At 39.2% G+C, this 14,400-nt stretch overlaps 1 protein-coding gene across 7 annotated transcripts in view; it reads right to left on the reverse strand.

Moving 5' to 3' along the window:
* Nucleotides 1-14,400, reverse strand: part of LOC119141279 (aminopeptidase O (putative)) — a 202,600-nt gene that overhangs the window by 169,707 nt on the left and 18,493 nt on the right. For all 7 annotated transcript variants that reach the window (XR_005101890.1, XR_005101891.1, XM_037373415.1 and 4 more), the window contains one exon: nt 4,137-4,303. Coding sequence is in view for 5 of the 7 variants with exons in the window: in XM_037373415.1 (XP_037229312.1) it covers nt 4,137-4,303 (167 nt within the window). In the remaining 2 variants the exon portion in view is untranslated. The remainder of the gene's footprint in view (nt 1-4,136; nt 4,304-14,400) is intronic.

The raw sequence follows: 14,400 nt of genomic DNA on the forward strand, positions 1-14,400 counted from the left end.
TCTACTTGAAATAATAGTGATGAGTAATGTAATTACTTCCTACAATTTTTAATGCATTCAGCTACCTTTGAAACCATTAAAATTGTTTGAATCCTGTGGAGTGCATTATAACTGAATAAACACCTGAGAGTCAGTATCTGTTAATGCCATATGCAAGAACATTAAGAGTATTTTCACTTATTAGTAAATTTTCCCTCAAACAGTTTGCACTAACACAAACATAAACACCACATAATACAGATGGTGGCCATGATCCACTAAAGCCCACAAAACTCAGCTACCTCTATGGGAAAAGAGAGAGAGTCCCACGCAGCATTTGATAGACAAATAACTAGTGCTAATACATAGAACTACGGCTAAATGAGTAGTTATGCCAAAATTACTGCTTGGCTGGAGCACTGGATTAAGAGCCCTCCAGCCTTCTGAAACTCTTTGTAACTGTAGAAATCTTTGATCTTATCTGAAAGCCAGAATTTCCCACACAGCACCCTCGCATGCATGCCAAGAGCATTAGTCCAACACTGCCTCACAGGCATGAGCCTGTGATGTGCTGTAGTTTCTGATACATGTTGGAGATCAATCAACACAAGTACTGGACTCTTCCGTTTTGCGTTGTGAAAAGTTAGAGGAGCACAAAGAAAAGCAGCTGTTGGTGGTGGTAACTACAGAGCAGTAGCAGTGGCTTCTCCAGCACCATTATTTGCTCTCAATAACAAAATACACCTTCTTGCTGAAATCAGAGATGGCAAAACAAGATCAAGGACTACATAATCATAGAGTAACTGCACAAAAAGCAAGCCAGTTGATTTCACATTTGATGGCTGAATATCTACTTATTGAATATTAATCAAAACAAATGTAAAGGTGTTTGTGACTAAATTTGCACTTTTATGTGTTACAATAATATGCTGAAGGAGAGTGCAACTGGTAAGTGCTGAAAAATAAACTCAATGGCTAAATGGATTACATTACACACACACAGTGCTCACTATAAAGCTTTCTCCCCCAGAGCATTGTCAATTGCATTTTTCTGATATTTTTTTCTTCTCTAAGTGCTCTGTACAGAATGCATCATATTTTAAAGCACTTTTAGGTCATACTTTAATACTTGAATTGTACTTGAGTAAGTGACATATCAATATTTCCAAACAAATGTGGCCTCACTTCATTTCAAATGACAGGATGAGCCATAGTTTTGTAGGTGGCAGAATGCAAAACCAGCATATACGGCAGGAAGCACACTATTACCAAAACCTGCAAATACAAGTGACAAATGAGGAATCTATACATGTGAGTACACCTAGTCTGGAAGTGCACTGGATCATGCATCTAGAGATGTACATCTGTGAAGCAGAAAGCAAAACTCTTTTTAAAAGCTTGAAGGTATGTATCATCCTTGCTTGCTGTTCTCTTATTGTCTGCCTTGCACTCTTACTATAAATATGACTTCTAAAGGAAAAAATATTCAGCTAACTTGTAATTCTATTCAGAATAAATTAATTCACAACTTGCCAAAATACTTATTCTTTCTGAGAAACCATTTTAAAATTATTTTTTGGTGTTTTGCCTGTTATGTACAGTTTTATAAACACGCAGCACAACGGCATACTGTATGTAAATGATTTGGCAAAGAAAAGGTATTTTAAGTTAAATCACCCTAAAAGACTTTTAGGTATGTTTTGTAAATGTAAAGACAAAATTTTACGTTGGATAGATTTCATACATCCTTCATAACCGCCTAACAATAAGAACTATGTGGGCCAGGTTATTATAACACTAACAGACCATTTTTAACTTTTTAACTCTTAAAAGTCCTATTAACTGAACTAATGAATTTATATTCCTAAATTCATTAAGAATTTATTCAAGGCTTCAGATTAGCACTTGAGCCTTGGGTTTATTTGTTTTTTAAAACATTCCTTACAATATTGCTTCTTTCCTTCCTTTCCTTTCTGTTTTGTAAATACTTAGAATTCCACAAAGCTATCTAACGCTTCTTTGTCATTTCCAATTGTATATAAGCACCAAGATAACAAGGGTCTCATCCATGATTGAGTCTTTGAGAGCTACTGGAGCACAATGCCTACCTACTACCTTTAAAGAAACGCAGCAACCCTTCCACGATGACATCAAAATTACCATAATTTTATGTACTGCATAGATCTGTAACCAGAACCTTCCATGCTCTTGGAAATCCCATCTTGAAGAGAGGCAGAAGGAAAACTGTAAGGACAGAAGTGCAGTAGGTGCTCCTGCTGCTTCTCTTCAGTTAAGTTCAGCACAAAACTTTTCCCATTGTCACACCGTTCCTAAAGTAGCCAGCTTTAATGCTACATTTGGTTGTTCCCAGTTCAGTTTTCACTCAGCGCTTCATTAGCAGAGTGAAGCTAAAATGAGTCATTTCCTCCCTACTGGTCTTCCCATGAACGACTTCTTAAGAATATTTCTTGCTTTCACAGAGTTCTTAGGAAAGGAAATACACTGTGTTAGTTTTTGGAAAATTAAAAAAATAAACCAAACAACCCAAAACACCCAATCAAAGAAAGCTCTAAGCTGACACATGAATTACCAACATAAACTGACCCACTGCAACGACTACAAGGATTTAAACAAAAGCCCCTTCTGTTCCCCACAGGGTGACAAGTCTGACTTTGGGTGACTAAGCTCCAGTGCCATCACTGACAATATGGTACCCTGATACAATTCTCAGCACTCCATCAACAGGACTTTAAAAATGGTTTTCCCCACAACTAGTTTTTTTTTTATTTTATTTTATTCAAGTATAAAATTTTAATGGCTTTTTTAAACTAGAATGACAAAACATATGAGGAAGTAATTATTTCACAATATAGCCTTTTCAACTAGCTAATTGGTCTAACAGAGTATCAGTTTTAACTGACCTATGCCAATTCATACTGCCCAAATTTTATCCCAAGGTTTCTCTTTCTATAAAGTCACATAAGCATCCTTCTTCCTCTTAATATTTCAGACATAGCCACCACTGAGGCAGAAACAGGCAACAACTCGTTAGCAAGATTAAGCGTGGATTAAAGTAATTCAACAATGATGGCTGAGCTGGTTTCCTTGCCTGCAGTCAAGAGCATCATTGCTTTCTTGACACCAAGACAGTATTACAGTCCAAGTGAGGAGCTGAGCAGCTCACCATGTCAGTTTTCCATGTTTCAACTGAAGAGACAAGGCTTGAAACAGGCTTCACATATGGCCAGAAATAACCAGACAATTCCATGCAAAGAGATTAACTGATCCATTCTGAAATCAAGATGACTTCCATTCTTTTTTTTGCTGAAGAATAAAGCTGTCTTTCTAAAGGGGAACAGAAGGTTACTTTTTTTTTCTGGAAACACATAATTCTAACCTTTTCCTATATGCTACTTTTCATTAGAACTGCTTACACTAGAAAATACTGTCCCTGTTTGAACAGGCTATCTCTAAACTAATGGGCACAAGACATACTTTTTGTTATGTGTAAAACTGCCTTAAAAACAACTTCTCTGTGCAGACAGAAGTTTAGACAATAAATTATAACTCACACAGAAGAAAAACGCTTGCTTGCTTATTGTTGCACAAGCTGTGATCTACCAATGCCAAAAAACCACCGCCGAAGACCAGATTTTCAGGGCACTGACCTGATATTCTTCATCTATTCCATATATTTCAGGAAACAGATATGACACAATGACCAGTACTAATCATTGATGTGCTGAGGTACACTTGGACTGGAGAACTAAAACTGAAAGTTAATTATCCACCAAGGCCTGAAGCTGTCAAGAACCTGGTAAGGTACATTATCTATGAAATGTTCAACTTTAGAATGATGAAAAAAAAGCATATTTATGACAAGTAAAGTCTAGGTCTGGAGAAAGTAAAAGGAATAAAAACACAGAAAAAAGTAAGTAGAAGTAACATAGTGAAATGTAGATGCTTTGAATTGTTGGTAAGTTATCCTGAGGCCTTGAGCAGGTAACCTTTCCACAGGGTGACATGGAGACTACAGATTGACATGTAAGTGCTTTTAAGGTTAGGAACTTCATTCTTTCAAAAATCATATATTTACTAAGCTATATTTCTAATTATAAAATTATTACAAATAACTTTCTAGAGAAAATATATTTCACCTTCTCGAAGCTGGACTGGTTCTGCTGAGTTTTCACCGCTCATTAACACAACAAAGCCTGCAGCTGCTCGGACTGAGGCTTGCCATGTCGACAAGGCAACTGGCGGTTCCTGGCATGGGAAAAGGGCTCTGTTGTTTATCGGCGATCCCACCGTATAAACACATGGCCTAGATGGAAGGAAAAAGAGTTGAAGTTGAGAGTTAGAATAAGAATGACTGAATTAAGTTTTCTGTAACAAAATTCAAACGTACTGTTGTGCTGAGGGTTTGGGGTTTTTTAATGTCATCTATGTAGGTTTCAAACCTGTATGACCCGAACCAATCAACGTACAATCTAAGTCATCTAAAAGAGGATGAAGAAAAGATTAACACAATATTTTTTGCATAAACTAGGAAACTTTCTAGTTGCCACTCCTTCCCCTCTCATGCTTCTACATGAACCTTCCAGCTTCATACAGTAGCATTCAGATGAACCCATAAAGCCAAAGAAGGTTTCCAAATGTCTTCTGACCATGCCATTGCAGGACTCAGCAGCTTAGCCACAGCAGGCAAAGTAACAATGTTTTTCATTAACTCCTAGCAAGCTATTGCTGGTGCACAGATGTAATAATTCTTGTTTTACTTCTTTTATTGCATTTTGCAGTTTTATCTGAATTCCTAGTACTTGCAAGCACCACATCTTAGCTTAAAAAAATCTAACTTTGAGAAGTTATATACAAAACACACCAGTCAGCAGGTTTCTCCAGCTAGAGAAAAATCTTGAAAGTATCACTTCACTGAGTTAAAAAACCTATGAAGCCAATATTCTGGGAGCAGAACACATTATTTTGTGACTGCCCGAGTCTAAAAATATTCTGACCAGTATCCTTCATAACTTTGACCAGTATCCTTCATAACTTGAATTCAAAAATCATCAAAACACTGAGAAACAGGAGACAGGGTCATTAGGACAAAACCTACTTTGCAATGGCTAAGACCTGACCGTCTTGCTTACTCCCTCTCCAAACTGCTCCTCCATTCAAATTATTTCTTCCCTAAATCCAACTCGAAACAACACAGAGGTAAAGAATTTGGAGATATGAATAGCCACAGATGAAAAATATTCTGAAGCTATTTTTGTCCTGTTGACAAAAGTGCTATATTTATGCTGCTGGGTCCAGAGCTGTCCATGGCACAATCAAGTTACTGTGGCTTAACTAACGCAGCCCAGCTGATCTCTCAGTAAAACAGGGAGGGAAACTGTACTTCAGGTAGGCCTATTGTTAATGCACACAAACAGAAGAAAAAAAAAATCTGGCTTCACCTGTCGTTTAGCAGAGTAAATAGAGTAGAACACAGATATCTGCAGTGGTGAGAAAGTCAACCAGTTATCTTTTACCCAGTAAAACACAACACACAGCTAAATAAAAAATACCAGCAATCTCTATAAATCATTAATTAGCTTTAATTTCTTTGGAATTTATCTCCTAAAACTGAATCTGTAACCAACTCTGGTATACATAAAATAATTGGGTTTTCTCCCAGAAAAAGAAAGTGCATAGCAGTATGTTTACACAAAAACCTGAAGAGCTTGCTTTTTCACATCCCAGGAGGTTCTGCTTCCTCCTTGTAATGCTAGTCAAGAGATACTGGACATATTCTTTACGCTAAACCAGGGGTCCTCAAACTGTTTAACCAGGGGGCCGGCGCGCGGATGCAGCGGCAGGCAGCCATCTGCGGCTGCTTGGTTGCCCCCCCAACCCCCGGTGGAGGGGGGGCGGGGGGTCTGTAAATACCGGGGGCCGGATTGAGGACCCTGGGGGGCTGTACTCAGCCCACGGGCTGTAGTTTGAGGACCCCTGCCCTAAAACATGTGTGCTAGGAGGGCATGGGGAGGAAAGGATGGTCCCTTATTCATGAAAACATTAACAAAATACACAGAATTACAAAAAGTGATCCTAGTAGTTTATAGGAAAGAAAGGAAAGGTAGGGTTAATGACTACTGATATATATACTTTACCAAAGATTTACCATATGTTTGTGAAGGCTATATTGCTGTGTGCCATCGGTAAAACCCAGTCTTAAGAGAAATACAAGGGATTTTAATATCCTGAAGAAATTTTAGAGGAAAATGCCACAATGACTGAGAAAATGGGCTGGCAGAATGTTTCAATGCCGTGTCAAACACAATACAAATATAACATGGAACAGACACTACTGAGAATATTAAATGTCTCACTCTCAGAGAGCACTTTTTACTTAAAAACCATAAAGTGTTTTATAAATAATGTTAATATCATTTTGCAGATGGGCAAAATGAAATGCAGTGGACAGCTCTCCTTAGTGCTAAACTTCAAGCTGCACCTACAGACTTAGTTTCAAGCCTCCCTGTCCAAAAGCATTCCCGCTGGACTAGAAAGCCTCTCATTATGAGAAATAATACATATTACGTAACTTCTTTTCATAAAATATTTTCATGCCAAAATACATACACAGGCAGGTCACAAGTCTCTACAATTAAGGACCAATTAGAAAGGGAGTTAGAAAAGTGGAGAAAGACTGCTCAAGTACCTAATCTTTTCTTCAAAACTAAGCTTCCTTTCCACTCTTCACCTGTTTTAATACCATTTTTGTCTAGGTATACTTATAGCTGCATTATTTCAAACCAAAATGTATTCAAATTTGTCAGTATGCTAAAAAACCAGTAATGAATCATTTCCAAATTTATAACTTTTATGTAACTAGCAGAACAACAATTACATTAGAAACGAAAGGGGGGCCGAGGATAACGTCCATCCCTTATTGGATGTGCAGGGAACATGGCCACAAAGGACGAGGAAAAGGCTGAGGTACTTAATGCCTGCTTTGCCTCAGTCTTCAATAGCAAGGCCAGTACCCTCAGGTTACGCAGCCTCCTGAGCTGGAAGATGCGGACAAGGAGCAGAACACGGTCCCCACAGTCCACGAGGAAACGGCCAGTGACCTGCTGCAGCACCTGGACACGCACAAGTCTGTGGAGCTGGCTGGGATCCACCCGAGGGTACCGTGGGAGCTGGCGCAACAGCTCACCAACCTACTCTCCATCATTTATCAACACTCCGGGCTAACTGGAGAGGCCCCAGCTGACTGGAGATTAGCCAGCGTGACACCCACATACAAGAAGGGCAGGAAGGAGGATCCAGGGAACTACAAGCCTGTCAGCCTGACCTCAGTGCCAGGGAAGGTTGTGCAGGAGATCACCCTCAAAGCCATCATGTGGCATGTACAGGACAAGCAGGGGATCAGGCCCAGCCAGCATGGGTTTATGGAAGGCAGGTCCTGCCTGACTGACCTGATCTCCTTCTATGACAAGATGACCCATGTGGTGGGTGAGGGAAAGGCCGTGGATGCTGCCCCCTAGACTTTAGTAAAGCCTTTGGCACCACCTCCCACAGCATTCTGCTGGAGAAACTGGCTGCTCATGGCTTGGACGGGTGTACTCCACGCTGTCTAAAAATCTGGCTGATGGCTGGGTGCAAAGAGTGCTGGTGAGTGGAGCTACATCCAGCTGGCAGCTGGTCACAAGCGGTGTTCCCCAGGGCTCAGTACCGGGGCCAGTTCTGTTTAATATCTTTAGTGACAAGCTGGACAAGGGGATTGAGAGCAAACCTCAGCCAGCACACAGACAACACCAAGTTGGGGGGGAGTGTTGACCTGCTGGAGGGCAGGCAGGCTCTGCAGAGGGAGCTGGACAGACTGGACTGATGGGCCAAGGCCAGTTGTATGAGGTTCAACAACGCTCAGTGCCAGGTCCTGCCCTTGTGTCACAGCAGCCCCACACAGCGCTACAGGCTGGGGCAGAGCGGCTGGAAAGGGCCTGGTGGGAAAGGGCCTGGGGGTGCTGGTCCACAGCCGGCTGAGCGTGAGCCAGCAGTGTGCCCAGGTGGCCAAGGCGGCCAGCAGCACCCTGGCTGGTACCAGACACAGTGTGGCCAGCAGGACCAGGGCAGCGATGGTCCCCCTGTCCTGGGCACTGGTGAGGCCGCACCTCGAACGCTGTGTTCAGGTTTGGGCCCCTCGCTGCAAGAGGGACGCTGAGGTGCTGCAACGTGGCCAGAGACCAGCAATGAAGCTGTGAAGGGTCTAGAGAAGACATCCTGTGAGAAGCTGAGGGACCTCAGCCTGTTTAATTTCAAGAGGAGTCTCAGGAGGACCTACTGCTCTCTATAGCTACCAGAAAGGAGGCTGAAGGCAGGAGGGTGTAGGTCCCTTCTCCCAAATAACAAGTGACAGGACAAGAAGAAACATCCATAAGTTATGCCAGAGGAAGTTCAGATTGGATATTAGGAAACGTTTCTTCACTGAAATGGTGGTGATGCATTGGAACAGGCTGCTCAGGGAGTGGTGGAGTCACCACCCCTAGACATGTTTGAAAAACACAAAAATATGATGCTTAAGGACATGGTTTAGTGACTTGGACTTGGCAGTCCTGGGTTAATGGTTCGACTTGATCTTCAACCTAAATAATTCTATGATTCTGCATCAGCTTTTAATTTGCTATTTGTACATCCGTAGGAAGATCATCTGGAGGCTTGACTGACAGCATGCCATGAACATTGAACAGTCTCCTGTTCTGCTGTAGGGAAAAGCGTTTATAAGGTGAACCCATGAGTTTTGATTCATCATTTCTTCTTTCACTGGAATTTAAATCTGTTTTCTTCTCACCCTGAAATATACCTCCACAGATTTCTTTGCTTCTCATGACAAATCATATTTTACTTTTCTCATTTTTTATACTTCATTTACAGTAATAGTTTCTTCTTACAGCGTTGCTAATAATGCAGTGTTATTTTAGGACACCCACTGCAGCTGACAGTTTCCTTTTTTCTGGGTCAGACAGCAAAATTCCAGTATGTAAGAGGACCAGAAACTCAATTCTTACCCTGAACTGGTTGACATTTTTTCACCTCAGCCGGAAAAAGAACTAGTAAATAACAAAGGTACATTAAAGAATAGCAGTGAAAAATAATTAGGTTTAGACTGCTTGTGTCAATAGATACAAAATTTGCCTTTTTTCTGATTTATCCCTACCATGGCTAGCAAGAAATTTGACAGTTCCTTTTTCCTGTCTATCCCCTCCATCTCTCTTCTTTCACTTCCAGTGTCTTATAAAGTTCAAATCATCTACTTATGTTGTTCATGCCAGCCACAACCTTTGCCACCATAGGTTGGAAAAGATACAGAAACTGAACACAGCAAAAGTAAGATAAGCAGGGAACTCAGACTATTTACCTAATTACTTGTTAAACTAGAAAAACAAGCATTCACAAGATGCAAAATATATCTATGGTAACTCCCAGTGATGAACAACCCAGGCTACTGGAGAAATGAAGCACTAGTTGTAGTATTGTCTGCTTTTGCTCCAAGAGGAGATTCTGGGCTGTCTGTTGTTCAATAACCTCCCAGAGCCAAGGATTCTGAGGAAAATTTGATTCATGCAATCCTAACTCATCAGTGTTCCATATATTTTTATAACAAAACCAGTTCAAACCAGCCTTTAGCAGATCTCCCTCTCCCATATAAGCATAAAATATAATAACATAATTCAACTACTACCTTAAAGCTAATAATAAATGTTCAATTGATACTCTGCTCTCCAAACAGGAATCTGCAGGTTTTCTTTGAGATACCTGCCATCAAACACCTGAATTACCTCTTAAGGCTCAGTCATGTCAACCTGCTTTGCCTGGTGCCTGTTTGAAGCTTTCTCAAGCAAAATGTCCAGCTCAGCAACTCTACCCCTTTCCTGTATTTGAAAAAATACACTCCCTATGTAAGGATGTACATCCTATGTAAGATGGTAACCTCCTGCAATTCCCTGTAAAATCACTGCTGTTTGTAGCTGTTTCTTACTCTAAATTACAGTGGCATTTCCATGACGCAGCAGGATTTCCTGGCATCTAAATCACAACAATTTTTTTGTTCTGCCTTATTGATTTACACATCTGCAAGGTGCCAGTGATTGTCATCAGATTCCAAGAGAGCAGGTACTCTTGTTTTAATATTTCTGTGATTAAAACATCGGCCAATAACTATCCACACCTTTTTCAAACCGTTGTCTGTTTTAAAAGTACTAAATATGATTATGAGAGGAGTGATTCCACCAGCTTCTCCAGTAATGTCTGTTACTCTGATGCCGGTTTTCCAACAGCTGGATAGCTACATTTATAAACTGATATTTCACTGTAATTTTTTTTGGACTTTAGCCCACTAATTTGTGGCCCACTCAGGTATTTCAATCCTGCTTCTTCTAGACATAGTACATGCACAAGCTCCTGTTCTAAAGTTTTATCTTTTGGTATAGTCATCACTGGGAAGCAAGGATAATAAGGTTAAGACATGGCATACCTTTTTCATCCAAAGTAAATCAATTTCGTATTTATTGTGCTCCCACTTTGCCTCTAACAATAATGATTTTTTTACTTGCTTTGACCAGTATTCTTGGCAAATGCAATATACTTAACAGCTTCTTCCATGTTGTTATGAGAAAGTTTTCTAAATTTGAAGTCACACAACCGCCAATCACTTAGGTATTCCATTCCCTGTACATCTTTTATTACTTCCTTAGGAAGTACCACCTGACTGCATTTAAACAAGATGTAATTTCATTACCATAGCTCCTGTTTGCATGGTAATTGGATTGGAAATAACTAATTTATCATCACAGAAAACTGGAGATTCCCTAATTGTTCTATTCCCACAGCAGTAAACAAAAAAAAAAAACCAAACCAAAAAACAATCCCTTGTAAGACTCTGTCTTTAAACAGAGGACAGTTTTCCTATGGGTATGAACTGTGATACAGCTGGACTTTCTCAACTCTATTCTGAAATCAGAGATTACTTTGGTTTCTTGGCCGGCCAGTTCACAAACACAAGTGCTTGTTTGACTCAGTATTCCCCTTATCACTGGCTCTTTATAATCTTTCGTGTTTTCACTTCCCTTTTAGATTTGAAAATTAAAACACTACAACTTTAATTTTTTATATGGATAATGGTACTTCCATAATACTGTTTCATTCTCAGCCTCCTCTGATCTAGTATGGTCCTCTTGTTGGCACAGTTTAGGAAAGCAACTTGCCTTTTGTATTACTTCTTCCTGAAGAGTACCATCAGCCTTGCCCCTTGTACTCCAGTATACAGTGCTTCTATGATTACCCACCACTTCCCTCTTCTGTCCTGTGGCACAGGCATCCACTTACTTCACCTATATATATCATTTGTGCTTTCTGGCAAAAAAGCTTGCTATAACTCTGAAAAAGTATTAAGTTCACTAAAAAAGCCTCATATCTCATGGTCTACCTTTTTAGGTAGGACAATTAATCCAGAGGAGCTGTTTTAGATTTTTTAGAAATGTTTGTTCATTGCCATCCACATTTCCAGAAATACCAAATCAGTTCATTTTCTCATTTGCTATTCTAGGTCTGCCTACCTTCTTTTTTGTTGTGGTTTGTATATTTTTATTTTACTTCTCCATTTTATTCCTGATACCACTTGTTCTTCTTCAGAAATCATTGCATCAGATAGGAGTAATTCAGGAAACTTCAGACTGCTTCACTAATTACACAAACATAAATATTCATCACTGGGAACAAAATTACACAAAACAACAGAAGGGAATTCCCCACAGCTGATGGTAGCCACTTAGGATTTAGTCTGTGACTCGCTTGGATTCTGGAGCATCTTACTCACTCAATCCTTGCCCACGAAGACAAACAAGCTCTTTACTCACTTCCTGCATTTCCAGCATCCAAGGGCACAGAATGCTGCAAGCCCATGCCACTGAAAAATAAACATCTATTTTCATGACACATTTTCTAATTTGCAGTTTGAAACTGTGACAATCTGACTCATTTTTCCAATTTCTACCCTGGAAAATTTTGCTTTGAAAATACCAAATATATTACAAAAATTCAATGGATGCCTCAGACTCCATAAAGCCTACAGGTAGATGGCTATACTGGCACAAACCTGTATTATCAGTATTAACAGGTAACTGCCTCACAAAGTAACCTCAGTAGCATATTCCAATTGCTTCTTATAAGGCATTCCCTTCTCCCCTCTTTATTTTCAGTCAGATTAGCCCCCTAACACGTCTTACCACCCAGCTGCATGCACACCTATGTCATCATACCAGTGGTGGAGGGAACCAGCTATCCAGGTTTGCAGAGATCAAAAGTGCTTCTTTCAGCAAGTGTATTTTGGTAGGCTTCTACCTCATTTCTTCTTAGCTCTCCCTTCTTCCCTCTTTTTGTTAATACAAAATAGCTCTGTGGTTGACTCTATATCGTTAATACACTTTGGAGACAGAAAATACAAACACAAAGCATTACGCTTTCAGGGTAACTGGAAGACTTTAGACTGAGTAGGGAGAAATTGTGTGATTCAGTCTAGGAGTCAGTACAATTACGCTCTTTGCAAATGACTTGTAGCAAATGCCCAGACAGTATCCACTGCAAATTGCTAACTCACCATAGCCGTCAAATCCTTCACTCTTAAGTACCAATCACTAAAGGACACAAAGAACAAGTCTGCAACATTTAGATGGTTATTTGACCTCTGTAGGACATGAAAGATAATAGACTTCAACAATTTAAGTCAAAACTTTAGGACTTTGGTTTGGAAAGGAATCCTTCCACAAGCAAAATGGTGACATTTTGCTTCTCCAGCAATCTCTGGATAAAACAACTCCATAATTCTTGCAAACTGTTCTGAATCTTAAGGAAATTACATATACTTAAAATGTATTAAATTAAATTCCTTGATTTTTAGTAAATGTCATTGTTGAGACTGACACTAGAAAACATGGTGCTTACAACTACAAAAAACACTTTAGGTTGTATTTCCACATACAGAAAGTTCATAACCATGGACTTCTATGTGTAATTCTATGTGTAGAATACTATATGTATTTCTCCTGGAAGTTAGACATCACTACTAAAGAATTCACTTCCAACTTCAAGCTTTAACTAAATATTCCACTACCCTGAATATTTATAAAAAATCTCAAGTTTAGAACATTTATGAAAATTTCAGTCTCTTTCAAAAGGGGATATCAACTATGAACTAAATGTTAAAATAGTAAAAAATGAAAAATGTCAATGTTGCTATCTGTACTTTAACATTTATTTAGTCCTTACTATATGCAACACACTACATAACACAGTCTGACTATACTGCCAAAGAAGAGTACCACTTTTGAAGAGCTTAACTTCAGAAGTAACCAAATTTATGAATAGCACTCATCACCAAAGCATCGAACAATTGCAACTACTCTCTTTGAACATGATCTGCATTTCAAAATGTATGTGTCTTAAAGAGAGGCAGGATTCAAACAACCAGTTTTTAAAAAGCTAAAACCTCTCTTTTTTATCTGCAGTCAAAAAATAGTGAGGAATTGTGCTAACCTCCCTGCCAGTGACATGCAGCCTGACACCGGCCCCTAACATCAGTCCACAGAACAGATCAAGATAGGTGTGGCAGAACTTTCCTACTAGTTCTTTGCTGTTTCAGCAGAATCAGTAACATCAAATTATTTAAACAGGAAACCAAAGCCTGTTTTATTGCTAGATTAGGTATCACCTCTTTGGATATTCTACTAATCACTGTTTGCCTCAGTTGCTTCAGCTGCACATTACAGAGATGCAAGATTATTTATAACAAATGACGAACCATGTAATTCAGTGATGTTTCTGATACAGTTGAACACTGCATCTGAAAGAAAGCATTTAATTACAGAACATAGACTAGCACTTCTCCCAAACTGAACATTGATGCTTGTTGTATCCACCTTTGTAACTTTCATAAAGGCAAAAACATTTCCTGAATTCTTTAAAAATACATTCATATTTTAATCTAATAATATTATAAAGATAACAAATTAGACAGGTACAGAATATTTTTTAAAACTAAGACATTCACATTGGTCAAATAAATATCAAGATATCATAATCATTTTTTTAAGGAGATCACATTTTCCAGTATTTCCTGCCTTGGAAAATTAGCACAAGATTAACTCTTTCTGCAGCATTTCCTCAAAACTGCTCATTTTTTAATATCATCTAAAAATACACTTTTTCCATAGCATTGCCATGAAAATCATACACTTGGTGTAACTCAGCCCATACCCTCCCCAGAATGTCCTTTTCTGTGTATCTGATCTCTAGGGCTCAACTTGAAAAAATAAATGCATGCACCTGACTGACTCATGTAGCTATTCATGTATATTAAGGTAAATAATGCACAGGTAT

This window comes from Falco rusticolus, chromosome Z (genome assembly GCF_015220075.1).
Source record: "Falco rusticolus isolate bFalRus1 chromosome Z, bFalRus1.pri, whole genome shotgun sequence".
Taxonomy (NCBI): domain Eukaryota; kingdom Metazoa; phylum Chordata; class Aves; order Falconiformes; family Falconidae; genus Falco; species Falco rusticolus.